Source organism: Synchiropus splendidus, chromosome 2 (genome assembly GCF_027744825.2).
Source record: "Synchiropus splendidus isolate RoL2022-P1 chromosome 2, RoL_Sspl_1.0, whole genome shotgun sequence".
Classification (NCBI taxonomy): Eukaryota; Metazoa; Chordata; class Actinopteri; order Syngnathiformes; family Callionymidae; genus Synchiropus; species Synchiropus splendidus.
Genome location: NC_071335.1, coordinates 10,807,620 through 10,835,375, shown reverse-complemented (window position 1 = coordinate 10,835,375; position 27,756 = coordinate 10,807,620). Strand labels below are relative to the sequence as shown.

General features: G+C 43.1%; 1 protein-coding gene across 7 annotated transcripts in view; it reads left to right on the top strand.

The window, feature by feature from the left end:
• Positions 1-27,756, top strand: part of LOC128754490 (ankyrin-2-like) — a 69,091-nt gene that overhangs the window by 19,055 nt on the left and 22,280 nt on the right. For 2 of the 7 annotated variants that reach the window (XM_053857145.1, XM_053857146.1), the window contains exons 3-43: positions 2,191-2,289; positions 2,935-3,033; positions 3,130-3,228; positions 3,485-3,670; positions 6,056-6,154; positions 6,272-6,370; positions 6,443-6,541; positions 6,621-6,818; positions 6,974-7,072; positions 7,196-7,294; positions 7,386-7,484; positions 7,612-7,809; positions 7,941-8,039; positions 8,166-8,264; positions 8,517-8,714; positions 8,783-8,881; positions 9,449-9,547; positions 9,613-9,711; positions 9,780-9,878; positions 9,949-10,021; positions 10,448-10,574; positions 10,636-10,714; positions 10,958-11,061; positions 11,316-11,351; positions 12,331-12,555; positions 12,987-13,085; positions 13,444-13,598; positions 14,208-14,419; positions 14,494-14,701; positions 14,767-14,863; positions 14,981-15,209; positions 15,298-15,423; positions 15,497-15,619; positions 15,689-15,721; positions 15,793-15,814; positions 16,706-22,009; positions 22,492-22,569; positions 22,685-22,816; positions 22,951-23,091; positions 23,760-23,970; positions 24,071-24,149. In XM_053857145.1, coding sequence (XP_053713120.1) covers positions 2,191-2,289; positions 2,935-3,033; positions 3,130-3,228; positions 3,485-3,670; positions 6,056-6,154; positions 6,272-6,370; positions 6,443-6,541; positions 6,621-6,818; positions 6,974-7,072; positions 7,196-7,294; positions 7,386-7,484; positions 7,612-7,809; positions 7,941-8,039; positions 8,166-8,264; positions 8,517-8,714; positions 8,783-8,881; positions 9,449-9,547; positions 9,613-9,711; positions 9,780-9,878; positions 9,949-10,021; positions 10,448-10,574; positions 10,636-10,714; positions 10,958-11,061; positions 11,316-11,351; positions 12,331-12,555; positions 12,987-13,085; positions 13,444-13,598; positions 14,208-14,419; positions 14,494-14,701; positions 14,767-14,863; positions 14,981-15,209; positions 15,298-15,423; positions 15,497-15,619; positions 15,689-15,721; positions 15,793-15,814; positions 16,706-22,009; positions 22,492-22,569; positions 22,685-22,816; positions 22,951-23,091; positions 23,760-23,970; positions 24,071-24,149 — 10,158 coding nt within the window. Of the gene's footprint in view, positions 1-1,631; positions 1,915-2,190; positions 2,290-2,934; positions 3,034-3,129; positions 3,229-3,484; positions 3,671-5,131; positions 5,156-6,055; positions 6,155-6,271; positions 6,371-6,442; positions 6,542-6,620; positions 6,819-6,973; positions 7,073-7,195; positions 7,295-7,385; positions 7,485-7,611; positions 7,810-7,940; positions 8,040-8,165; positions 8,265-8,516; positions 8,715-8,782; positions 8,882-9,448; positions 9,548-9,612; positions 9,712-9,779; positions 9,879-9,948; positions 10,022-10,447; positions 10,575-10,635; positions 10,715-10,957; positions 11,062-11,315; positions 11,352-12,330; positions 12,556-12,986; positions 13,086-13,443; positions 13,599-14,207; positions 14,420-14,493; positions 14,702-14,766; positions 14,864-14,980; positions 15,210-15,297; positions 15,424-15,496; positions 15,620-15,688; positions 15,722-15,792; positions 15,815-16,705; positions 22,010-22,491; positions 22,570-22,684; positions 22,817-22,950; positions 23,092-23,759; positions 23,971-24,070; positions 24,150-27,756 lie in introns of those variants that run through there. The other 5 variants (XM_053857149.1, XM_053857152.1, XM_053857150.1 and 2 more) reach the window with 3 other exon arrangements.

Below are 27,756 nucleotides of genomic sequence, written 5' to 3'. Positions count from 1 at the left end.
TTAAAATCTTATTACGCTACAGGTGTGATTGGAATGTCGATGCGCACACGGCAGAGTCGTGGCGAGTATTTCACTCAGGAGCATGCTCACTTACAACTGTGTAGTAAAATCCAGGTACGGAGTGCCAGATTCACAAAAGTCTGTGGCCCAGAAGCTAGTTTGAGAGACTCAGTATTTTGTCCACTGCCTGCAGAGCTGCTGTGAAATCACTCATCTGTCTTACGAATAAAGATGTGATGAGTGAACCGCAAAAGTATGAGCCATTTCTAAGTTAGTTAGTTGGATTTTTACAAAGGAAAATAATAATAATAAATAAAAACAACAAGTCTAAAACAAGTCTTAGTATTATTAGATAAACAAAACTGTCCATATGACAAGTGTGCTTTTAAACACTGCGTCTAAATGTATTTTGATTTGACCATGTGACTTGTACACATTGAGATCTACAAATGCTGGATTAACTGTTGACAGTAGACAGCTAGACGGTTCACGGCCTGTGAGCTGTGAGGGGAGAATCTTAGCAGCTGCAGTCAGGATGTGTCAGGTTCTGCTTGGTTCTAGCATCATTGACGTCCTGTCCGATAACAATTAAAGGCCAGATTTTCTCCTCTAATCTACCGCACTGATAATCCCTGGTGAGTGATATTGCTCTTTTTAATCTCCTGTCTTCACTTTAACAGCCGATGTCATTAGAATATGAAGGTTCACACCATAAAACACACCAGAAAATGTTTATTGTTTGTGAAAGGCTGTGGTGCTGTGTCGAACACACATGGCTGGTTTTGTGTGCGTCCCGCCTGCAGCCCGTGCAGTGATCCCCATGCCCATTAAGCAAATGAAGCTTCTCTTTAATGCTCAGTGAAAAGGGATTTAAATCACTTTGTGTCTGCATGTGTGTTTTCTGGCTGAACATCATGGTTGATTGGAATGCTGTTGTAAGATTGCAGAGTTCTGCTGTGTCAGAGGCGCAGCCATTTCAGTGTTTTCAGTGGAGTTGAAAGAAGGCGCCACACTGGAGCTCATGCAGTGTGTTTTATATTTCAAGTAGGACCTGCCATATTGTCAATCTCTGAAGGGTTAGATGAATACACAATCGAGATTCGGGAGTTGTTGTAAATACAATTCAAATTTGTGTTCATGTAGACATCTCCTGTACTGTCCTGTATCTGTGCACGCTTTAAAAGTAACTTAGCACCCACATGGTGCTCCCTCGTGTTCCACAAAAACTTTCGAGTGATTGCATTCCGTTGCATCATGATTTAGTCCAGTAATATCTCGTATCACTGCGTGGATGAAACATGGTGGCAGCACCTGCTATTACCCTTTTAGAGTCATCTCAGTCGCATAGATCATGTACTCTGCACACCCACCAAGGACAGCCTTCGTCTTCCCCTTTTTTTTAAGGTTGACATTTTCAGTTGCTTCTAAATATGAGTATCCATGTTTGTGTCCTACTTACCCTCTATGACTGTGCAGAAACATGACACCTATCGTGGCATTTGGCAGCTAGCTGTGTGTGTGTGTGTGTATATCCGCCCTCCTGTGTCACCATCTATGTATTATTTGTGTGTGGGTACTCCCATGCTCTCTGTGGGGAAGGGGCGCTGAAGGAAGTGTTCACAACATCTTGGTTAGAATCACTGCCAGCTTAGGCTTTGGAGGAAGAAGCAACAAGAAGGGAGATCTTGGACCTGGGATGTGGAGAAGGACCGAACAGCAGCGGAGCGTTTCACATGAAGATGGATGGGCATTAATATAGAATAGAGGACAAGGAAGGAAGGCAGAAGATAGACAGGAATAGAACTTAAGGGGCATTCGTGGAAAACGAGTGGTAGAGGTTGAGAAAAAAGAAGGAAAGAACAGAATTACTTATATTAACTGACAGTGTGCACAATGGACGAAGAGGAGGATGAGGTGAATCTTATTCTTCTAAGATAGCGTGTGCATGTTTTATAAATACATCAGCTATGGTCTGCTTCTGTTGCTGTTCACTGATAGCAGGGGTTGACAGTCTCTTCCTGAGATTGTACTGAAGTATATTGCTGATGTTGCTTCACACTAATACAGCATCAACTGTTTGATCCTATAACATGCTTTTGTCAAGTTGAATCTGTTTCTTGAGTCTTGATGTGCCACTATTTTATCATGAGACATGAAATAAACGTGGTTTATATGCGCTTCTCTTCCTAGAATGGGCTGAATGCTCTCCACCTAGCAGCCAAGGAGGGACACAAGGACTTGGTTGATGAGCTGTTGGAAAGAGGAGCCCCAGTTGACTCCTCCACAAAGGTAGGCCAAGTAACTACCTGATGAAGTTGACCTATCCAGATCAATCTGTGCTATCAGTTAATTCATTCACTCTTGGTTAAAAATACTTTTGTGTTGTGTCATGTGGGTTAACTGGCCGTGCGTCCCGGGTGTGCCCCACCTCTGTCATTGGGGTTGGCGCAAGCCTCCTTCTACCTCGGAATTCCAGCGATAAGCAGAAACCAATGAAGTCATTTTGTGGTGAAAGTGTTTAGTAACCTTATGAAAGTGGCATCCAACAAACTGGCTCCGTGACTGCAAATGACAAATTGAAATGACAAATGACACATTGATAAAATACAATAAACCACCCAACTTAAACCAGTGCTTCACTGTCTGATTTAGTTTGGATCTCATAGTTCTTAAAAAAAAATCTTTCATTAGCTGCATGAATACAGATGGATGTCAACAAAAATCATTGCCACTTGGGAGATAACTGGAGTCCAGTAGCCAGCTACCTCCTTGAACTAGTCAGGCTTCTCCCCATGTCATGTTCACTGTGTGGAGAAGAGAGCCCTCTATCGCCCTCTGATGGACAGTTCTGGAACAGGCTGGGGAATGTACCAATGACAGCGAGGATAACGTCGTTAATAGTCCCAGCTGACTTCCTGTCCTTCTCCTCTACAGAAGGGAAACACTGCCCTCCACATTGCTTCGTTGGCCGGCCAGAAGGAAGTGGTGCGACTGCTGGTGAAGAGAGGAGCGGATGTTAATTCTCAGTCGCAGGTGAAAAGCATGTAACAAGTGTGAAAGATCTACACTGGTGAATGACCTTTTGGTGCTGCTGGCCTGGGTGCATGAACTCTACATGTGTGTCTGCAGAATGGCTTCACCCCACTCTACATGGCTGCCCAGGAGAACCATTTGGAGGTTGTACGATACCTGCTGGAGAGTGATGGGAACCAAAGCATTGCCACAGAGGTAATGTGGTTAAAAATATGTGGAGCATTTATTCAATGTGGATAGCACACATCAATCTCAAGAATGGTACTTTTTTTTTTTTATTTAACGCAGTAAAATGAACAGAAATGATTGTTTATCATAAATAGATTTATGATGAGGTTGTCAGAATATAAACATCTATGGTGGATTCAGTCTTCAGATATGACAGTCTATGTCCTCATATATTTGTTTGGTCCTGCATTAAACACCTGTCCACTTGCTTCTGCTCCTTTAGGATGGCTTCACTCCACTTGCCATTGCTCTCCAGCAAGGTCACAACTCGGTGGTTTCACTGTTGCTGGAGCACGACACCAAAGGGAAGGTGCGTCTCCCTGCGCTGCATATTGCAGCTCGAAAGGACGATACCAAGTCTGCTGCGCTCCTGCTCCAGAACGACCACAATGCAGATGTCCAGTCCAAGGTGAGCATGGAAGCCAGGACTTGAACCTGAAACAGATACTGATTCATGGTAAAATATAGGTCAGGGAATACATGGAATTACAATGGAAATCCAGGATTCTGTGTTGATCATTTACAATTCAGTGTTTTTCAACTAGTACCGTGATAGACTGTCATGTGTGTCCATGGGAAATGATCCGGTTTCTCCTAATTTCTCTAGAGATAGAGGTGGGCGATATGACATTAAATCATGAACTATTAAGAGGTGTTCACGAGCTACAAACACGAGGAGATTACATGGATTCAGTCACATTCTTTCTATACACTATAGATCTATATTGATGCGCTGATTCGTCCATCAGTCTGGGCTCCTCTTCCTCTTAGAGCAAAAAATCCGGTAAAATGTGCAACTTCCAACTGTTTTTAAACCTGGTGCACCTCTAACTCGACCACACACCTTCACAACAGAATGATGAAGTGATCCTTGTCGGACCCACGATGCCAAAGACTGTCTGCACTGCAGAGCTAACTTGACATCTCACTTCAAAACTTTATTGACACCGGTAGACCCTCAAAGTTGCTCCGTTATTTAAAAGTTGGCGCAAAATTAAATGCATAACAAAATGAATACACTCCAAAAGGTGAAGAGATGAAGACTCGTTGTTAAGAAGCAAGTTGAGGCATGTTAATGATTTGTGTGGAAACATAAAACTACAATAAAAATGTGCAAAACAGAAGTGATGAAATCGGAACAGACAATTAGTAAGTAAATAAATCATGATATATTTTGCCATACTGCCCCTTCTCTGGAGATACTTGAAACAAATGCATTTTCTGCAATTTGTGTCTGCAACTAGCATGGCAAAATAACCAAGTGTCGGTTGCTACAATTTTTCACAAATTAAAAGGGATTTTCTACAGGACTTTAAGCACAAGTGTGCTTTGGCCGAGGTTCATTTGGTGGTGAGCCTCCGGATTTTTTCAATGAATAATTTGTGCCGTGGCTAAAAAAACGCTTGAGAAACACTGATCTAGTGAATATGAAACAATTACATTGTAAATCTTTTTTTCTGTTTTGTTTTTTTCTGTTTGTTGTTGCATATCATTATATGTAGCTATACCGCCACCTGCTGGCGCAGACTTGTAGCAGCGCGGCTCGGTACATAATGCGGTTTATTAAATAAAAAAAATAAATAAATAGTTTAAACTATTTATTTATTTCCACTAACGTGACTCTTTAAATTTGAGACATGAAACTGTTTTAACACAGGACAATGAAACGTTTGAACATTTGCCCAGGTCTGCTCTCGGAAAGTGACTGAACTGAAAAATGTTTAAAAACAGATTCCGGTTAGCATCCTTGTCTTGACTTCTCTTTTCCAAATGTGTGATCTTGTGCCTCTCCATGTCTGTGTTGTGAAACACTTTTTCCCTAACAACCCAAAACCCTGCTCCTCCACTCTTTCCATGCAACCCAAATCAGATGATGGTCAATAGAACCACGGAGGTATACTGAACTACTTCATTTTACCGTCACATCTGACCATCTCTTCCAGATTTGTCTCCTTAAAACCGTCAATTGAATCTCTCCAGCAGTCATGCATGCAGACTGATGATACATGTGTATGCATGCAGCACTGTTTGTTTACACTCCTGCATGGCGGATAAAAACACTGTTATCTTTGGTGAATCCTTAATATGATCATTTCTCTCACATTTCTTTTGTGTATCTTCTTAAATCACACAAAATGTAAGCTTTATAATCTAATTCATTGGCTGAAAATGTGCCAAGACTTCATTATTTTGGGGATTTTCTCCTCTTTATTTCTTGTTCTTTGTGTGTCTTTGACTTTCTCTGTTAGCATGACAGTTTTTTCTTACTTGACATGTTGAACTTTAAGTTAACTCTGTTTTTTAATCAAATTGCACCATGTCTATCAGAACGGGAAGGTAAGGAGCGAAACAGTCCACAATTTTATAGACATTTACTGTGAAGCTTTTAGGTAGAACTCCATTTGTGCGTCAGCTCAAACATTTAGTGAGTAGATTCTCTGTGTATTTCAGTTGACAAATTATTTTCAGTTTAACTCTTTGTTTGGAACGGCTTCTACATACTCACTTGGTTTAGCCAGCATGGTAGAATCACATGGCTGCTGCATGCCCTTTATACAGGTGCACTTTTGGGGGAATTTTTTTCATGCTTTTTCTTTTGTGCTATGTTTTCTTGCTGCATTCCACTGCGCCCTCAAATAACCTGTTTCGGTCTTCTCTCTGCCACTGAGAATGCTTTTCTTTGCCGCTTGATTTTCCCCATCAGCTGTTCCAGCCGTTTAGCTGCTTTGATTTCATTTTAGAAATGTTTCCCTTTTTTTTCCCCATTAATGTCTCTGCTCTCCTTCTCAAACAGAGCGGCTTCACACCGCTGCACATTGCGGCTCACTATGGGAACGTGAATGTCTCCACCCTGCTGCTCAACAGAGGCGCTGCTGTGGACTTCACAGCGAGGGTGCTTTTCATTTTTCATCATATTTTCATGACACCAGAAGATGCTGACCTAGGCTGCATTTATGTGTGTGTGCACAAATGCCGGTTCGTTTTAAGAAGTTCATTTCTGTTTTTTCAGAACGGCATCACACCCCTGCACGTGGCCTCAAAGAGGGGCAACACTAATATGGGTGTTCTGCTTTTGGACAGAGGCGCTCAGATTGATGCTAAAACCAGGGTGTGTATGCTCTCCTTTTTAACTTAATTCTTGTGTTAACTACTGCATTAATGTTGGTTTTCTGCTGCACAGGATGGACTAACCCCTCTGCACTGTGCTGCCAGAAGTGGACACGACTCTGCAGTCGAGCTGCTGCTGGAGAGAGGAGCACCAATCCTAGCCAGAACTAAGGTCTTCTTCTCTCTATAAAAATAATTCAGCTGTTAATTGAAATATAATTTCTGAATGATATGTGTTTTTTGAAATATAGAATGGACTGTCACCACTTCACATGTCAGCCCAGGGAGACCATGTGGAGTGTGTGAAGCTTCTGCTGCAGCACAAGGCTCCTGTTGATGATGTCACGCTGGACTACCTCACAGCCCTGCATGTCGCAGCTCACTGTGGTCACTATAGAGTCACCAAACTTCTGCTGGACAAGAAGGCCAACCCAAATGCTCGTGCACTGGTAAATAACAATGGATTCACTTGCTCTATTTTGATAAACAACTTTGTTGAGCATTGTTGATGACAGCAGTACATCCATAGTGTCACAACTATCATATGTGTTATTGATATTTTTCTTAACTAATATGCCACCTTTTTCTCTATTTTCTCTGCTAGAACGGCTTCACTCCTCTCCACATCGCTTGCAAGAAGAACAGGGTGAAGGTGATGGAGCTGCTCATAAAATATGGTGCATCCATTCAGGCGATCACAGAGGTAACACCTGTGGCCGTGGCACTCTTTGATGACTTCATTAAAGAGATTAAGTATCCTCAAGATAGATAGATAGATAGATGTAATGCATTTCATCGTTGTCTTGTCCTTGCAATTCCGTTGCAGTCTGGTCTGACTCCCATCCATGTTGCTGCGTTCATGGGCCACCTCAACATTGTTCTGCTTCTTCTGCAAAACGGAGCTTCACCTGATGTGCGCAACATTGTGAGTATTCCTGTCAGCTGTCTGTGTAAATGTCCTGTGCAGCGAGGCTGACAACCTAATGATAGAGTTTCCACATCATATCACCTCGCAGCGTGGAGAGACAGCTCTTCACATGGCGGCGAGAGCAGGTCAGATGGAAGTAGTTCGCTGCCTGCTGCGCAATGGAGCGTTGGTGGATGCGATGGCTAGGGTGAGTCACCGTCACTATATGAGCCTATCAATTATGACATACTTCCATTAGGAAACGTCCTCTCCAGAACTTTTCATTCTTAACTATGGGAACTTCAACTTCATTAATATTCGCTCATGTCTCTCAGGAGGATCAGACACCCCTCCACATTGCATCTCGTTTGGGAAAGACTGATATTGTCCAGCTGCTACTTCAGCACATGGCCCATCCAGATGCCGCCACCACCAACGGCTACACACCTCTGCATATTTCAGCCCGGGAAGGCCAAGTGGAGACGGCTGCTATACTAATGGAGGCCGGAGCGTCACATTCAATGGCCACCAAGGTGATTGATGAGGAGCCGTCATGTTTACAGGACAAATAACAAATCGTTGCAATGTGGTCCAACAGCTGTTTCTGCCGTTGTATTATACAAATCGATTTACCAATTGACTTCTACTCTGTCCTGCTTTACAGAAAGGATTCACTCCCTTGCATGTAGCTGCTAAGTATGGAAGCCTTGATGTAGCCAAACTACTTCTACAGCGCAAAGCTCTGCCCGATGACGCTGGCAAGGTGAGACCAGGATCCATGTGCTTATTTTAATCCTTGGACTGTTGAATGAACTGCAAGTTAGTGGCAAACTTGTTACTCAGCAGTTCTGTTTTGAGACTTCTTTTGATGAGGGTATTTCTGTGACAGAATGGCCTGACTCCGCTCCACGTGGCAGCTCACTATGATAACCAGGATGTTGCTCTGCTTCTGCTGGATAAAGGCGCTTCTCCGCACGCCACAGCCAAGGTGTGAAGATGAGATGTTTTCTGTTAAATCAGTGGTTTTACTCAAATACAATATTAATTGTAATAAGCTGCTACTTTTTTCTCGCAGTCTGAACCCTATGGTTTACACAGCGACACAGCTAATCTATGGATTTTTACAGAGCGTCATGCTTCCAAAATATTGAGCCTTGTCAGAAAATGTCAACTATGATCCTCAAGTCACATATGTGTTGCCACTTGAAATAACAAGATTTTTGCCGTCTTCCCTGTGCAGAATGGCTACACTCCGCTTCACATTGCAGCCAAAAAGAACCAAACAAACATTGCATTAGCACTGCTACAGTATGGCGCAGAGACTAATGTGCTGACCAAGCAAGGGGTCAGTCCTCTACACCTGGCTGCCCAGGAAGGACATGCAGAGATGGCAGCGCTGCTGCTGGGGAAGGGAGCTCACATCAACACCGCAACCAAGGTCAGGGATCTAAACCGAACTATCATTTACCTCCTAATGGAGCTATAACTCTGTCGTGTGTGTCACAGAGTGGACTGACCCCTCTCCATCTCACCGCACAAGAGGACCGGGTCAATGCAGCTGAGGTTTTGGCCAAAAATGATGCAAACTTGGACCAGCAAACCAAGGTGCGGACATGCAGTCATGCTTTGTCATTATGTTCTACATGTCTAATTGAAATAGAAATGAAAGGTGCCTTCTTTGGGAAGGTTCCATAAATTATTCTAAGGGTAGTCTGAGTCATTGTTACAGAAATCACAGTCTGTTATTTATTCTCATTACAACAGGTGCAATGAAATTATGTTAGTCAAGTTACATCCCTTCCAAGAAACTGGCAAAGATATGACATAGGACAACAGAAGTGGGAGTGGCTTAAGGATAGGGCAGTGGAGGGGCACAGAGTGGGGTTGAAAAGACACTACAACAAACAAATACTGCATAGGAAAGGATGTTGGGAGAGGAGGAGTTGCAGAACTGGTAGCCCATGCTACTCCGTGAGGGAGGAGGGAGGGGATGGTGACAAAAAAGGCCTTGATGTTGAGGATGACGTCAGCAAGTGATGGAAAAAAGAAGGAGCTGCCTCCTGATTCTAGTCTTGATTGTCAGTAACAGACATTTTAGTGATGTTGTTTGGAGTTCATGAAGGCTTCATGGACCCTTCATGAAGTCATCCTGACACTCTCTGTCTCCTTTAGCTTGGGTACACTCCTCTCATAGTAGCCTGTCACTACGGAAATGCCAAAATGGTGAACTTCCTCCTGCAGCAAGGGGCCAGTGTCAATGCCAAGACCAAGGTAGGACCTTTATTACACCTCAGTAGTCTTTGTCTCAGCGTTGACTGTCTGCCTTTTCTCCTTAGAACGGATACACTCCACTTCACCAGGCTGCACAACAAGGGAACACACATATCATCAACGTTTTGCTGCAACACGGGGCCAAACCTAATACCACTACAATGGTGAGCTTCGACCTTGTGTTATTCATGTCCAGTGGCATCTACTAACAAGGTTCACTTCTTCCTGGTAGAATGGGAACACTGCTCTGTCGATTGCGAGGCGCCTGGGCTACATTTCTGTGGTGGACACACTGAAAGTTGTCACCGAGGAAGTCATTACCACAACGACAGTGAGCTCGCAGTGACTATTCACACACATTTGAAATTCAAATCAAACATTTAAAAATATGTGTGTTTTAGACGGTCACAGAAAAACACAAACTGAACGTCCCTGAGACCATGACAGAAATGCTGGACGTGTCCGATGATGAAGGTGAGTCACAGTCGATTCAAAAGTTTTCTTGCCTTTTAAGACTCAACTGAACAGCACAGTGTGAACATGTGAGGGATCGGAGGGTTCTGAGGTTGACCTAGGTCTCAAAGGTTTTTGTTTCCTAGCGCTGAGGTGTGACGATGAACCACTCTCTGACCTCCCAGTGGAGCTGGAAGGTATTCAGTGCTGCCTCTCAAACACTGTTTGCTGTGAACCTCTCTGGTGTTGCAGTGCTATCTTCAACAAAACTTTTAACAGTGGATTTCAGTGAATGCCTTTATCTTCTTCGTCTAATATTCTTCCTTGTGTGGTATTCAAATCATTGAAGTGAAAGTGTGTTGGTCTAACAAGTGATGTATGTTGGTTGGATCAGAAGTTTATTGTTGTTGTGTACAGTACGTGACATTCCACCCGTCTGTTGAGCAGGTGAGGACACAATGACAGGCGACGGGGGAGAGTACCTGCGAGCAGAGGACCTCCGAGAGCTTGGAGATGATTCACTCCCCGGACATTACTTGGACAGCTTCAGCTACATGAGCCACAACCTGGACAGGTAGGAGTCAGAATAATTCAGGGAGCACAGTGAGACCTCTAACTCTGCGCTTTATCCGCAGGTCTCAACACACACCCATTCACCAGAGCTTTCATCAGAGGGATGGAGTTTTCATTGAGGACATGATTGCAAGCCATCAGGTGATGCATCTGAGATTTTCTCCTACTGCACCAACCATAGTGAAATTTAGTCAGAGAAAGACGAAGACAGAGCAGCAGTGATGATGATGATGATTGGGGGTGCTTCAGAGTATTTGAAAAAAAAACCATCTCATCTCTAAGTCTTTTTTTCAATATTGTTGTTGAGGAATCCAATGTTGCTGTTCTCTGTATTTACATTTTTCACTCCTGATGTTTTAACAGTGCACTGTTATTTTTCTGCAGGTGTCAGTGCTGTCCAAGGAGAACGAGAAGGACTCGTACCGTCTGAGCTGGGGTGCCGAGCACCTCGACAATGTGATGTTGTCCTCCAGTTTGCTGCACTCTGGGTACAAACACACACACAGTCTCCAAACTGGACGTCACACACAGACTTTGAACAATGAATTTGCAAGGTTTCCTTTCCAGTCTGTGCTCACTATACAACTGTGAGGGCCATCACTGATTTCTGTTTTATTTTTCCTCACTTGGTTTTCTAATGTCTCTTTTCTTTCATCACTTTTCTCACCTTGTTTTTTGTTTACTCTCTGTTGTTGCTTCTCTGTGCACTCTGTGATGTGTGATCGTTGTACTCTGCTTCTAGCCGCTCCTCTCCTTGCCTAGACCATGACAACAGCAGGTGAATCTTATACTTTGACTTCTCTGCTTTGTGTCATTGCCTCTCAATCGTTCCTTATGCTACTCTGGACCGACTAATGCAGTATGGCGTATTTGAGTGTCCCTCCTGATTACATGCATGAGCGCATGCTTCATGTGTTTATTCATTTGATGGATATCTTTTAAAAGAGGTCAGAAGCACTGTAGTTTATAAGGGCTTCATTAAATACTGTTTTGGTTTTCCCAAATGAGATAATGCATCTTGGCTAATAACAAGCTTGTGAGCTCAATGCTTGGACTTTTAAAATTAGTGTTGCTTCACTTGGAAATAATTTAATCAAAACAAAAAGTAAAGAATAATATCAATGAAAGGTAAGTATTGATCAGTAGTAGTAATGTGGATGTGTCTATAAACAATGACTGATGATAAGCATTTGCAAAAATGAAATGAGAATGGATTGAGTGAAAACGAATTTAGGAGAAAGATGATAGTTGTTTTTAATTTTAGAAATTGACACAAAAAAAAAAATCTGGTATAACAGAAGTTACATGTCTGACGAGTCAGTTAACACACTTTTTTTTCGTTTGTTATTGCATATTTAATTTCTCTTTTCCACCAGGTCTTTTTAGTTTATTTAAGCTGTGATTTACTTGAACATTTAATCTTCACCCAGTCACAAATTAGCCATTCTTCTGCACTGCAGGTATTTTAGATGTGTAACTCCAGATAGCTTCTGTTTATTATTCAAGGTTTGCTGGTTTGAACTGCAGTGTAGATTTCATGTTGGTTGTACATTTGAATTTGGATGATTTTTGAATGTACCTTTTGGTGGCCAATACTTCCCAATTCATTCCTGCTTTGCTTGCAACAACAACTTTTAATGGGAAAGACTCTAGCGGAGGAATGACTTGAATGGCAGTAACTGTTGCAGCTTTAACTGACCCGAATTTAGGCCATAACAAATCTCGATCTTGAATATAAACTCTAAATTCTCCCGCAGTTTTCTGGTCAGCTTCATGGTGGACGCACGGGGTGGATCCATGCGTGGCTGCCGCCACAACGGTCTGCGAATCATTGTGCCGCCAAGGAAGTGTTCGGCACCTACGAGGGTCACATGCAGGCTGGTGAAGAGACACCGTCTGGCCTCGATGCCCCCCATGGTGGAGGGGGAGGGTCTGGCTGGGCGCATCATAGAAGTAGGACCTACAGGTGCCCAGTTTCTGGGGTGAGTTTGATTCGACCCACAAGTGTGTGCGGTGGTGTGTATGTGTGCGCATTTATTATCGTACTTTAATTATCTGTCCTTGTGGGGACCAATTCTTGACAAAACACATCTTTGTGGAGACATTACGCCTTTGTGTGGACCTTTTGGCTGGGCCCCACAAATCTAAGCTTCAATTTGAGGATGAGGACTTCAATATAACTGGGTCATGATAGGTAGGTTTTAGTTTGGTTCAGAGTTCTGGTTATGGCTAGCTGTTTGTTTTGAGTGGTTTAGGGTGAGAGCCTGGGGAAAGCATTATGGAAATGAGGGGTCCCCACATGGATAGAGATACTAACGTGAGTGTGTGCGGGTGAGAGGAGGGAGTATGCAGTGAGTTTCCTGTGTGTTCATCCTTTCTTCTTCGCTCCTCTTCTGTGCTGCGTATGGATCAGTAAGCTCCACCTTCCCACTGCTCCTCCTCCTCTGAATGAGGGTGAGAGCTTGGTCAGTCGCATCCTGCAGTTGGGTCCTCCTGGAACCAAGTTCCTCGGGTAGGACCATGAGTGGGACAATGCCTTAATTTGGGGAACCATTTTTCCCTGAGTTACCCACAATTCCCACCAGAGAACATTTTCTTCATTTGTTGTTTCTATTTTTTTAGCCAGGAATTATTGAATCCACCTTTCTATATGTTTTCCTGCGTTTTTCATCACAATTCAGTTCGACATTCTGGCTGTTGAGCTGTTACGTTTTTTTTCATGATGTGGTATTAGTGTGTCTTATTTCCTTTTTTTTTTGAGTTTGCTGCTGTTGTTGATCTTTCAATCCACCTTAAGTCCCAAATCTGTGTCTTGTGATTCATTCATGCATTGTTTATGTTTCTCTGCTCTGTACCTGGACCCTTCTCAGACCTGTGATTGTGGAGATCCCTCATTTTGCTGCTCTGCGAGGCACAGAGAGAGAGTTGGTGATCTTGAGGAGTGAAACAGGAGAAAACTGGAGGGAACACCACTGTGACTTCACTGAGGAGGAATTGAACCAGATACTTAATGGCATGGACGAAAGTAAGTCAGTGTTTTGCTCTCTGCAATTTGGGATAGGAATTACCAAGAATGAAGGAGTGATAACTAAACTTGTTCACAATGCTGTTATCAATCATGGTTCTATGATAACAAATATATATCAGATTCCCTTGTCATATGAAGCTGGAGACTCTTAATATCGTATATACACTGGATTAATTCTCAAAGTCTGAAGAGAGTTTTCTATCCTGCACTGTATTCATTCAGGAGCGTGAGTCTTGTGTCTTCGTATGTGCTTGTGTTCCTTCTATCTTTCGCACTGAAATGGCTGTAATGTTGTATCACTACATGATTGCCTCAATGTGGCTAGTTGACAAACATTTTGAAAGAGAAAATATCATGGTGTTGCAAGGCAGAAATATAACATCTACCCGGTACTTATGTGAACACTACGTACTAACATTTCTTGACATAACAAAATGACGAAGTACAAAAGAAAAAAAATCACGTATGACTTCCAACTTATTATCATTAAAAGTCACACCAATACTTATCTATATATGCTACAGTATGTATCTGTCTTCAGGTGGATGATGCGCTATGTGGTTGAGTCTATAAGTGGAGAGACAATACATCGTTTGTATTTTACAGAACTTGACTCTCCTGAAGAGCTTGAGAGGAAAAGGATATGCCGAATCATCACCAGAGACTTCCCGCAGTACTTTGCTGTGGTTTCCAGAATCAAGCAAGACAGTCATCTGATAGGTCCGGAGGGCGGCGTCCTCAGTAGCACACTGGTGCCCCAGGTTCAGGCTGTCTTCCCAGAGGGAGCGCTCACTAAGAAGATCAGAGTCGGGCTACAGGTACACATGCGTGCGGTCTCTTCAGTCGGCCGGTGTCAGTTCTAAAACTGGTATGTCATTCCAACTTGTCTCAGGCTCAGCCCATAGAAGCTGATGTGGTGAAGAAAATCCTCGGCAACAAGGCCACATTCAGCCCAATTGTCACCTTAGAACCGAGGCGCAGGAAGTTTCACAAGCCCATAACCATGACCATCCCTATTCCCAAGAGCTGCAACAATGAAGGACCCAACTCAGTCTACAGTGGCGAGACGCCCACTCTACGTCTCCTCTGCAGCATCACAGGTATTCAGGTGCAGCGACACCGCTGTGTGTGCTTAAACACATACTAATGTAGTGTTGTGTCACAGGTGGAACCACACCAGCTCAATGGGAAGACATCACCGGCTCAACGCCTTTAACTTTTGTCAATCAGTGTGTCTCCTTTACCACAAATGTGTCGGCGAGGTAAATGAATCAAAATATATTCCCTTAATGGGAAACAAAAAAACAGTCTTGAGAACATTCCTGATGCTTTTTGCAAGTCTTCTCTACACTTAAACCCTTCAACCGACCCCTTTTTAGGTTTTGGCTGATTGACTGCAGACAGGTCCAGGACTCTGTCAGCTTTGGCTCCCAGCTCTACAGAGAAATCATCTGCGTCCCGTACATGGCCAAGTTTGTCATTTTTGCCAAGACCCTGGACCCCATAGAAGCCCGGCTGCGGTGCTTCTGCATGACCGACGATAAAATGGACAAGACTCTGGAGCAGCAGGAGAACTTCACAGAAGTCGCCCGCAGTCGGGATGTTGAGGTGAAGGAATGCGGTGTATTCGTCAAAGTGTGCAGGTATAAGTGGGCGATTATTAATGCATGATGCTTTATTTTATTGATGCGCGCAGGTCTTGGAGGGAAAGCCAATATTTGCTGACTGCTTTGGGAATCTAGTGCCTCTCACAAAAAGTGGCCAGCATCATGTATTCAGCTTCTTCGCCTTCAAAGAAAACAGGCTGGCGCTTTTCATTAAGGTCGGGCGATGCAGTCTGAGGTTTTGTCAATGAAGAAGAATGCAACCTGAAAAGTGTATATATCTCTGAGCAGATTCGTGACACGGCGCAGGAGCCGTGCGGCCGCCTGTCCTTCACTAAGGAACCACGCACATACCGCAGTCTTAACCACAACGCCATCTGCAACCTTAACATCACTCTGCCAACATATTCCAAGGTCAGTTGGATTGTCAAACTTTCTGGATGTTCAGTCATTCTCATTGCTCTTCCTCATCCTCTCACCCAGGATTCCGATTCAGAACAGGATGTGGACGAGGAGGTAATTAGCGTTGTTTATTTGGCGCATTGTTTACCTTCTCGAGTTGAATTAATTCTTTCTCTGTTTTGCAGAGCGAGAAAAGTGACAAGAAATGTGAGTGGGAAAATGCTTCCTCTGTGTAATGACTGTAGCCTTTATAGCGTTGTGGTTGGGTATTCTATTTACTGTCACACATAGATTTATATCTGACATGATTTTCATATACGCACGCTTTGTGATGGCTGCTGACTGCGTCCCTCTTTTCTGAACCCCTATTAACTTTCTCAATTCACTCTTTCGATGATGCAGTAAGCCTTTGTTTGCATGGAGTTTTATTAATATACTAATGTCACATCCTTACCTTTTAGTGACATTTGTAGTCTACTGATCCTTCCTGACTGACGCCAGCGCTTTATCTTTTTTGTGTCCTTAAGCTCTTTTTATGCGCCTTTTGTGGATTTATTTCTGATTTAATATATATAGTATTTTTACCATAAAAAGGAAGAGCAATTGCACTTAAAGCTTTCTTTCCAAGGTATAGTTAATAAATCCATTTATTTCCTCAAATATATGTTTATTTTTAAACTGTTTAAATGTATGTGCTTTTTCATTTGGAGCTTTGGTTCATGTGCAGACATAACTTTCCATGTCTGCATCAATCTTGAGATATTTAGTTTGTGTCCTCGCCCGCCTCCATGTTCCTTTGTTTACATCTGTGAACACATTTCTCCTTTATCTGGCGACATATATGTTTTTTTTTTATTTTGCTCGTCATTGTGGCCTTGGTTTTTCTATCACTGCCCTAAAATATGTTCTGGATGCCTTTGCCATCTTTTGGTCTCTTCTTCCACACATCTTTTCATCCTTCTTTTCTTTTTACTCTCTGAACTGAAGATGGAATGTAATGGCATTGTCTTGATCACAGTTTTCTGATCTCTTCTCCCCCCACTTCATTTGTCCCCAATGTTTTGTACCTTTTGTTTGCAATACATTTTCGAACCAAAGACGATGAATCTGAATCAATGGACACATTCTCACTGAAAACAAATCAACCTCTTGACCCTGCGATCCTTGCCAGTCCCGACCTCCTGTCAGACATGTCAGACATCAGAGGGTCTCATAGTTTAGCTGTGGAGCAGCTCGATCGCTTTCTCACTGAGGAGAGACGCGGAGATAAAGAGTTTCAAGAGAACAGAACTGTGGCCAGCGTGGAGCATCATAGTAAGATGTTGGGGAAAGAGAGTCAATGGATGGATGCCTATAAAGACGAGTGTCATCAGAAACCGAGAGGAAATAACTGGTCAGTCTTAGAGTCACAGCCACCTGAAACTGACCCAGAACCTGTAACAGATGAGCTTATCATCAAGAGTGAGAGTGTTTCCTCAAGAACTACTATCCACATTTCTGAAGCTATATCAGTCACCATGGACAACAACCAAGACATTAACCCACAGACTGAAGTTCTGAATCTGTCTCAGGAAGACTTGGCTCAAGTTAGCGGAAGTAAGACAAAGAATAATGGAAAACGTCCTCCTGATATCAAGAAACCTATTAGGAAAAAGCTGAGGGACCGACAGCGCTCTGGTTGTAGTAGTTCAGAAGGAGAGCTGGAAAGGATGAGCTCAGAGGAATCTTTAGACGGTGACCTTTTGCTTCAGGAGAGAAGTGCTGACTCAGCAAATCCACCAGCATCCCCCCTCATCGTTGAGACTTCTATTGGGTCAATTAAGGACAGAGTTAAAGCTTTGGAGAGCAAAGTAGAAGAAGAGTCAGCACAAAGAACTAGCCATATATCTATTCAACAATCATCCGTTCCGATAAGAAAGGAGGAGGAGATGCCAGATCTGCCCAAAGTTCCAAAGTCCCCGAGATCTCCCAGATCACAAACAGAACGTTTAGAGGAGACCATGTCTGTGAAGGAGCTCATGAAAGCATTCCAGACTGGCCAGGACCCATCCAAGCACAAATCTGGACTTTTTGAACACAAAGCAATGGTTTCGTCTTCATCTGTGTCAACTCCAGATTCACATAGAACTGAACCAACGATTCAAACTGAAGCCCAGACTCCGACAGTCAGACACGTGGAAATGAGTTGTAGCAGCACTGACTCAGACAATCATCTAGTTGAGGTTACTGAGGGCATTCTAAAGGACTCTCCCTCAGATAATTCACAAGTAGCAAAAACAGTTAAGTTCGCAGAGACAGTCCAATGCTATGATGAAAGTGTCCGTCCGTACACTGAAGAACTTGAATCTTCAGAGAAAGAAACGATGTCAGTGAAGGAACTGATGAAAACATTTCAAACTGGCCAAGACCCATCTAAAATTAAGGCCGGACTGTTCGAGCACAAATCGGCGGCTTCTCTGCAGACTGACGAAAGAGAAAAACTCTCAGTCCAGCGTGATTTCAATCCTCAAGGCCAACATAGTACCATCAATCCTGCGGAAAATGATGACAAAGATGGAGAGGTGGAGTCGGAAATGTGGGAGAGAGAGAAAACTGATTTGCTAAATTCACTTGAAGACATCGCAGATCCAGTTCATGGTACAAGAGAACAGTTGACACCAAAGGCCGCCAGCATGATGCAGTTAGATACACCAGTCACAAGCAGTGGCAAAGGTTTATGTGAGGATTTACAGATCAGCCCTGACCGCAGGCCTTCTGAAGACTTCAGTGCAGACATAAAGGAAGAGCTTGAAGACAGCCCTGAGTATCAGTTGTTTAAAAACAAGACTGAAATCACTAATGCAAGCTGTCAGATGGAGTCATCGGAAGACACACATGTTGACAATCAAAATGACGATGAAGAAATGTCTGGCCATTTCATGGAGGACACAACTGTGGAGTGTCATGTTGAAGAAAACTCAACTCTTTTCATTTCTGAATATGAAAGACTGGCAGATTCAGACATGGATGAAACATGTTCTCATACAACTAGAGAAATGCCTGAAGCCCATGCAGAGACATGGAGTGAGGAAAGACAAACAAATACAGAGTTGGAGGTGACAGTCAGGGAGCCAGTGTGTCAGGAAACTCAATTAATCAGAAAAACAGCTGTGAAGAGAGGCACTGCAGAAAAAGACATGGCAGGTATGGTCTCCTTACTAGACACACAGTGGGATCAGTGTCTTAAGTCCACACTCTTAGTGAGTCAACAACTGGAGGGATCTGTGGTTGAAGATAAATTTGAAGAAATCATTTTGCCCAAGAAAGAGTACCCTGCAGTGATGACAGATTACGAAAGTGAAGGTGAGATGGATGATGAATACCATGTCAGGGCAGAAAAGCAGTTCAAATTTGAGATCAAAGACAACTCCACTCTAGAAGTGGAAGAAGCAGTGTCTCCTTCAAAAACTTCTCCTGATTCTGATCAAGCAAATGAGGAGGAGCACACACCGTGTGGTGATCACATGACAACAGAGTTAGTCAGCGTCACACAACAATTAAAGACAGAGTTTAAAGATGAGAAACATATGCGTGAGGAGATCTTGAATAAACAGATTCGACTAGAGCAGGATTGGAATGGAAAAGGCAGTTGCTATGAGCCGTTGACAACCTCCACGGAGGTGTCTGCAATGCTTCCATCGCAGAACATTGAAGCTGATTCTCATCTCCTGGAAACAACAGTGATACCTCAACCACTTGCTGAAAATGAGGACACACATCAGGAAGTCGACTTCAAACCTTGTACTGAATTCAATTTGACAATCCTTGAGAGTAAACAAGCTGTAATAGCTTATGATGTTGAAGATGAGAGCATTATTCATGCAATGCAGGACTCAGACAGCATTGTTCCATGTAAGGAAATGTCTCAAGTACTGGAGACACCATTCCAGGAAGTTTTGATTGGTCAGAAATCGAACAAGCCACTGTCCACCAGCGAGAAGGATATGTCCGGTATGTTCACACTGCTTTCGAGTGAGTTGGATAAATGTATTGAAGAAGACGCTATGAGAAAAGCAGTCCAACCAAAAGAGGACGAGGAATATATCACATCCCAGCCAAACATAACGGAGCTGCCATTCGAACAAGTTCACATTGAGAGAAGAAGTCAGACTGAGACTGTGACTGTGACTGAGAGGAATGATTCAGGAATAACTTCATGGCTCAGTGTGGACTTGGATAAATGTTTACCAGGGAATTCCGCCACTGTAGTAGTAGAGGAGGCAGAAAACCATGACATGATGGCAACTGTGAGGAAACATCCACAAGACTCTCCTGAAAATGAAGACGACTTTCAAAAGATTTCCAAAAGACACACAGAATTCTCTGGCGATGAAGATGTTTCCCTAAAACCTGTAAATCAGACTTTCCAAACGACAGGCTTCTCAGATGTGTCAGGAAGTTCACTCCCACCTCAGCGACCGACTGATTTGGAGAGCCTTAAGATGGAGGACTTGGAAGAACAATTTGAAGATTCTTGCCATTTGGATTCTCTTGAAGCAAGTCCTGTTATGGAGGACAGATCCTCAAACAAATCTCCTGACTCCATTGAAGCTAGTCCGACTCCGGTGTCCCCTTGTCGAGACTCCCTTGAGTCAAGCCCTACTCAAGATCGGTACGCTGAATTTAAGATGCCAGTGAAGGCTGCTGTGTATGAGGATTATGCCTCCCAGCTTAAAGCTTGTTTTGTGTATGACAACGATATTACTGATGTCGATGAGCCTGTTACACACGTGGAAGCTGAGAGCAAGTTAGAAAATGATGACAGTGAAGACGATGCCATTTATAAACAGTTCACACCTGAAGAAAAGATGTTCAAAATGGCAGCGAAAATCAAAATGTTTGATGAGATGGAGCAGGACGCGAAAGCAAAGGCAGGTCTCAAATATGATTCATCAGAAATATTGTCTGCGTCCTATGGAGAGGATTTGCAAGATGAGTATAAACAATATGACAGAAATGTGGAAGAAGATCCTCGAGCTGATAATGCATCTGATGGTAGTGAGGAAAAGACAGCATTTCTGCACTCAGATTCACTGGCTCAATCCTTCCATCAACCAATTGACAACTACCTGACAGTTAGAACAGAAAATCTAATTACATTTCAGACAGAGAGAGTAGAGGTTGTTGATCACAATGAAGATGTGGCTTCTGCGGGCTGTGCTATCAGTCCGCTTGTTCATGAGTCTGTTGACAGCACCATGATGCAAGATTCTAGTGATATCAGGGATAACAATGAAGTAAAGGTAACGTCTCCCTATGAGACTGTTGGGTCACCAGTAGAAGTTGAGAGCAATGTGACACAAGTGTCTGATATATTACCTGTTCATATTCCAGAGGATGCGAGTACCACACAGTCATTTCACTTTGAAAATGGAAAGATGTTTGAAATGACTCGAGGAGGAGCGATTGATGTGTCAAGGAGAAGCTTTGATGGAGAGAGGGAAACATTATTTCACTTAGAAGAACAATATGCTGAAGATGTGAGCGGGAGCGATATCGAGACGTCGAAGACAAATGATGAACTGGAAATAACAAGTCCATTTTTTACCCAGACTACTGAAGAGGAAAGAACGATCTTTAAACCCGCGGAGTGTGATGAGTCTCTTCATGATGTCGAGCTTGGCAGTTCATTTGATGTTGAAATCGGTTCTCCCACTGCCAAAGAGAGTCAAACCACAGTCCTTACTGATATGGCGAGCCTCGGTTTAGGCTCCCTGAACTCAACCATTGCTGATCTTCAGTCAGGGAAAATCCCAATAGAATCTAGATCCTCAAAAACCAGTGAGGTGTCCTCTGACTCGTCCGGTGATGAAGCGGAAGAAGACCAATGCTCCGTTATCGAGATCTCAATTTCTGGAGTAAAGGATTCACACTCGACTTTCAAAAATAAGAAAAAAGAGCAATCCAGAATACATTCACAAACAGAAAACAATCTTGACCAAACACTGAGCAGCTCCACATCAGATCGCAGGACCACTTCTGAAGCAGATGCTGTCACCAGTGAGCCAGCAACTAAAGACCACAGAAGTTATTCTGATAGCGCCCAACCTCCACTCCAAGGTCATGTGACAGCTCTCTCCGTCCAAATAACTGAATCTCCAATCTCTGAAACTCGGAATGTTCTAACTCACTCCTCATTGGATACCGATGAGGCAAGCAGTGCCAGTCACCAAAGCCCAAATTCTGCGATATTTACATACAACATCCCTGCTTCCCAGAGCTCAGATTCAGATGAGAACCTTGCAAGTGTCCAACCATCTTCTGGTAGAGAGGATGTGTTTGAAACAAGACCTGCTTGGGACGATACAGTTGTAACTCAGATGCAGGAAATCGTCGATGAACCCACTCCAGAGTGCCTGCGAGGTATGGCGTCACATGCATTTTATAAAGTAGCTCTGGTCCAGGATTATAAGGACTCTTTGTTTTGGTTCTTTCATTTTACATTGTAGTCATGTTGTGAATTCTGTTGTAAGGTGTTGGCTATTTTTTAAGTTTCTCATGTTTCTTTGTTTTGGTTTGTTTTTTGCAATGAAATGGTTGTCATGTTAACGTGCGTTGCTTTCCATCAGTTTGTCATTCAATCTCAAGATTGAAACACTATGTCAGCTTCTTGTGCAGCGGACTACTGCGTTGGGCACATTTTTACAACTTACTAACCCCTTTAAAACATCTAGCACTGCAATACAACTAACATCTGAACTAATACTGCTGAGGGTCTCAGAAATATTTTGAAGGATTGTTTTAAATTGTGAGAAACACTGTATATTTTCAATTATTACATGTCTATTATAGCCAGAAAAAAAGTCCACAAACGCCTCATTGTTGCTCTCGTGATTTTTGCTTAGTGGACTGGAAAGATGACCCTGATAGGAAAGAGGAGACATTAGCTATCATTGCAGATCTACTGGGCTTCAGCTGGACTGGTAAGTCAAGTCTCTTTTATTGGTTGCAATTTTTTAAATATCAAAATAAACACTTCATAGGGATCATTAAATAAATGTAAAGGTTTTAAAAGCATGTTTTCATCCACCCTCCCAGAGCTGGCGCGGGAGCTGGAATTCAGCGAAGATGATATTCAACTGGTTCGATCGGAAAACCCAAATTCCCTCCAAGAACAGAGCCATGCCTTGCTGCAGCGTTGGGTGGAACGGGAAGGCAAACATGCAACAGGTAAACAAGTGTGCTGGACTCACTTCCAAGAATAAAAATGTAATTTGTGTATTTGGGCTAAATTGGTGCATTTTAGGATGCAAAATGTGTCTTTGTTTTTCCCTGTTGAATGTTAATAAATAATTCTTTCACAGAGGATTGTTTGATTAAAAGACTGACCAAGATCAACCGGATGGATATTGTTCATCTTATCGAGACCCAAATGAACAAGTCTATGCAAGACCAAACTTCAAGAACATATGCAGAGATCGAGAAGACACTGGATCAAAGTGAAGGTAACCACTTGACTATTTATGATGCCAATCAGGCTTTTAGCTCGGGAGGCATCTGGGCGTCCTGTGGATACCCTCAACTGCAAAACATGAAAAAATACATAGCCTCCTGCATCCACAGTAGGACGTCCTACATGTCAGACTATTACTCGTAGTCATCACACTGGTTTCCATGAAAAAAAAAAAGTTTTTGCTGGGTAATTTCGTTGAATATGATTGAAATTTGCAGGTTCCCAACCCCTTAGCAGCCGTAGCTTGGCCATCGTGATCGCCATATTTGTTTTGTTTTGTTATCCATATCTCACGAGTCGCCACACGCTCGGCATGTTCTTATTGATGTCTGATGCTGATGAAAGGAGGAAACCACAGAGAAGTTCCAAACTTTAAGCAATCGTTGACAAAAGCTGTAGACACTAAGGTTGTAGTAAGGTTTTTAATGAATCCAGGTCAGCCAAGTAAAACACCTGCCCAGGAGACCCCTGCATCTGAAAGTGTTATCGTGATATCATATAATTCGACGATTATTTGACTCAGATGGGTTTTGTTCGTACAAATAGAGTTTCTTTTTTATAAAGCAAGTTTCTTTCAAAATCCGAGCTAAAAGCCTGATGCCAATGCATGTTCTTTGTCATGTGAGCTGTTGGGTTGATTTCTTGCGGATTTCCCTTCAGTGTCAGTGACACTTTCATTGGTGCAAGAGGATACAGAGAGCCCTAGAGTTGTGAGAATGGTTGAGTCGGACCGCAGACCCCCTCCAGCTGTCTCCGAAGAAGACCTATCAGTAGCTTCTCTCCTGGATATACCATCCTGGGCAGAGCCTGGTGGGCATACTCACTCTGAAAGCATGCATGGTGATCTCTTGGAGGAGCTGGAGATCCCAAGGTAAATTCATACATTTTATCTCACCTTTCTTTCTTTTCAAATTCAATTATGATATCATACGTATTTATATGTCTTTGTAATCATTTTTTCTGTGCGACAGGGAGCTGAACCCCAATCTTTGGACCTCAGAGGATACGATTACTCAGGAGCATGCAAGTTTTCACAACTTGGATCACCAAGTAAGTAAGCTGTCCAGCTCTAAGGATGCTGCACTGGGGAGTCCAAAACCCATGCTATATTGCACCAATTACAAAGTTGAAGATGAAGAAAGTTCCTGCAGTTTTGAAGTTCAGTTCTTCACCTCTGTGGGAGGTGTTCAAGGCCAACTTGAAGATGATTCTGGCCCCATGATGCGGGTGCAATGCGAGGAAGGGAAGTTTCCCAAAATGCAGAGCAGGCCTGCACCAGTTTGCATTAGAGACTTTCATTTGAGCCTTTCCGAGTCAGACCAAGCTGAGACTGACTTCAGTGAGCTACAAGAGGAGTTTGAGAAAATGTCACACATTGGTAGTGAAGCCATAACCAAACGTGTGACTCAAGGACGGTGCGCAAAGAGCCCATGGGTCCTGTTTCCAGATGAACAACAATTAACTTTGGGACTGACTGAAGAAAACACTGAAGTTGAAAGGAGCTCACTCGATGACACAACAACCCATATCGGCAAAACTATCTATGGCCATGGTCAGCTCTCGCAGTGGCCAGTTATGGGTATTCCAACACCAGATAGTTGCCCAATAACAGATGAACACAAGGTTCTTGGAGAAATGTTTTTCATTGATGAGGATGAGGCTGATAACCCTGGTCCTCGTGATCTCTTGAGAACCAGATGTACTCACATGCCCTGTGACTCAACTGAGAAGGATTATGCACATCTCAAAAACAACCATGATCTTTATGGAAGAAATGAAAGGCTACATTCCGTTAATTGTCCAAAAATAGACTTCACCAACTTGTCAGAATCAATGTCAGGAACGTCAGCTCACCAAATGACTATGTTGCCCTCAACTTCAGTTGAACACACTTTGTTGAGCCCCGATTCTGTGGCATCCACGCTCTCCTTTTCAGAAGTCTGTGAGAGGCAAGAAGATGAAGACGCTTGGTTCTTCAATGATCTTACAAATAGACAGTCGTCTCCTGACTCTGTCATGTCAGTTAACGATTACAGGGCTTTGTCACCCGACTCACCAATGGGCACTGAGTGTAGTGGCTGGCACTTCTTATATGGTTTTGACCCCGCTGCTTCTCATTCTGGTTGTAATCTCATCAATTATGTTCCGGAATCTGAATTCCATTTACAAAATACACATTCACTCAACGGGTATGATTCATTGCGGAATGATCTAAAATCCTCTTTTAAAGATTCTTATGAACATCAAATGTTAGATTTTGATGGCCCACCACGTTCTTCTGACTCCCCAACTTCTGAATGCAGTTTTTCATTTCTTGAGCTAATGCTTTCTGAAAAATCTCGCGCAACACTTATGGCACAACATTGTGACTACTTTTTACAGTATTCAGGTTATAATCCAACATCATATCCAACAAAAACAGATGAGAATGCTCTGACTTGTGAAACGTCACCATGTCACAAAGGCATTATGCCTCCAAATTTACAGGATTTGAATGAAAAACAAAAAAACCAAACGATGCCAAATGATTTTACAACTTCTGAGAAGTCTTTTACCACAAAAAGGGAACCAGTGTTTGAGGAAATTATTAGCCTCTCGGATGGTCACCCTGCCAAACCATGTAGCAAGACAAAAGAAAATAGCTCAACTTTGGAAATGAACTCAGTAGTTACGTTCAACCTGGTTGAGAGACCTACATATGATTTACATTTTAGAGATGAAATTCATTTGAACATAAAAGCATCTGATCGAACATCGAACACATCATCGGGTATTATTTCAACGCGGAAAGATGATCAGAAGTACAGAGTTGATAATGGAAGCTGTACTGTGACACTGTCCACAAAATTGGACTATACAGGTATGTGTGATTATAAAACAAAGACAACTGCATCAAAACCTCATGATGGAAATTTGACATATGCAGATGTTGTGCGGGGACTTAAGTTACTAAAAGCAGATGAGTGCACTTCGCTTGATACTGAATGTTTTGACACTTCACCAAACATGTCAGTCATAGGCCCGTCCTTATCCACTGGACGAGTGAGAGAGGTGTCACCATATTATCCTGGTTCCACTACCTATCAAAGTCAACTTAATGTTTTACCTCCGTATTCTTCAGTTCCTCAATCCAAGGGGGTCAAAATCATGTGTGAGGCTGAGCCCCTAACATCATCAGGTATTTCAGATTGGGAAGGAACCGATTTGTATCTTGATACCTTTTTCAATGAGACCGGACCAGAGTTTGCAGAGTGTCTCTCTCTAAAGGTCGAGCTCAGACCAAAGTCCCCTGATTCAGTGGTGTCTGAAGAGGAACTGAGGGCCCTGTCTCCGGATTCTCCAGTTCCTCAGTTCAGAGCAGACCACATCATATGTGAGGTTGAGTCTTCGAGGGCCACATCATTCACACCCCAATCGAGTCTTTCAGATTGGAAAGGGACCGATTTGCATCTTGACACCTTGTTTGATGAAACCAGACCAGAGTCTCCTCATTCTGTCTTGTCAGACGTGGAGCTTGAAGTATTGTTCTGCAGCAGGACCTGGTCACCAGAATCTGTTTCTTCCAATTTTGACTCCTCATTGCTCAAGGAATGGTTAGAAGACTTTAGACCCTCTTCTCCGGAATCCCTGTGTTCAGTGGGTGGCGTCTCTTGTCCAGAGATTCAAAATTTGAAGGCTGGAGTTCTACATTGTGACTATTATTTAAAATACTCTGCACAGAGACCAGAATCCACACTGAGCATGTCAGATGGTGAGGATACAGAATGTTGGCTGAGGACTCTTTTTGATGAAAACAGGCCCGATTCACCAGATTCCCTTTCATCAGAACATTTGGTTGAGAGCAGTTGCCAACCCAGAACTGAATCTAAACCCTTCTACGTGTCCAAGAACTTCACATATGCAGATGTTGTCCGTGGTCATACACAACCAAAAGCAAATGAAGATGTGTTTGAAATGAAGTCAGTTGACACAGATTGTTCAGAGCTTCCCCAACGCTTGACGGACAATGGCCGACCCTCACCCACAGGACAGTTGGAAGCAGAGGTGGGAGCTAGGTCTCCTGATTCAAATACATGTACTGCTCAAAGTGAACATAGAGCTCTGTCTCCTGATTCTCCTGTTCCTCAATTCACTGTCAACCACATTGTTTGTGAGGAAGAATCGACAAGGCCCACATCATTCACACCCCAATCGAGTATTTCAGATTGGGAAGGAACCGATTTGTATCTTGATACCTTTTTCGGTGATACCGCACCAGAGTTTGCCGAGTGTCTCTCTCTAAAGGTCGAGCTCAGACCAAAGTCTCCTGATTCAGTGGTGTCTGAAGAGGAACTGAGGGCCCTGTCTCCGGATTCTCCAGTTCCTCAGTACAGAGCAGACCACATCATATGTGAGGTTGAGTCTTCGAGGGCCACATCATTCACACCCCAGTCGAGTCTTTCAGATTGGGAAGGGACCGATTTGCATCTTGACACCTTGTTTGATGAAACCAGACCAGAGTCTCCTCATTCTGTCTTGTCAGACGTGGAGCTTGAAGTATTGTTCTGCTGCAGGCCTTGGTCACCAGAATCTGTTTCTTCCAATTTTGACTCCTCATTGCTCAAGGAATGGTTAGAAGACTTTAGACCCTCTTCTCCGGAATCCCTGTGTTCAGTGG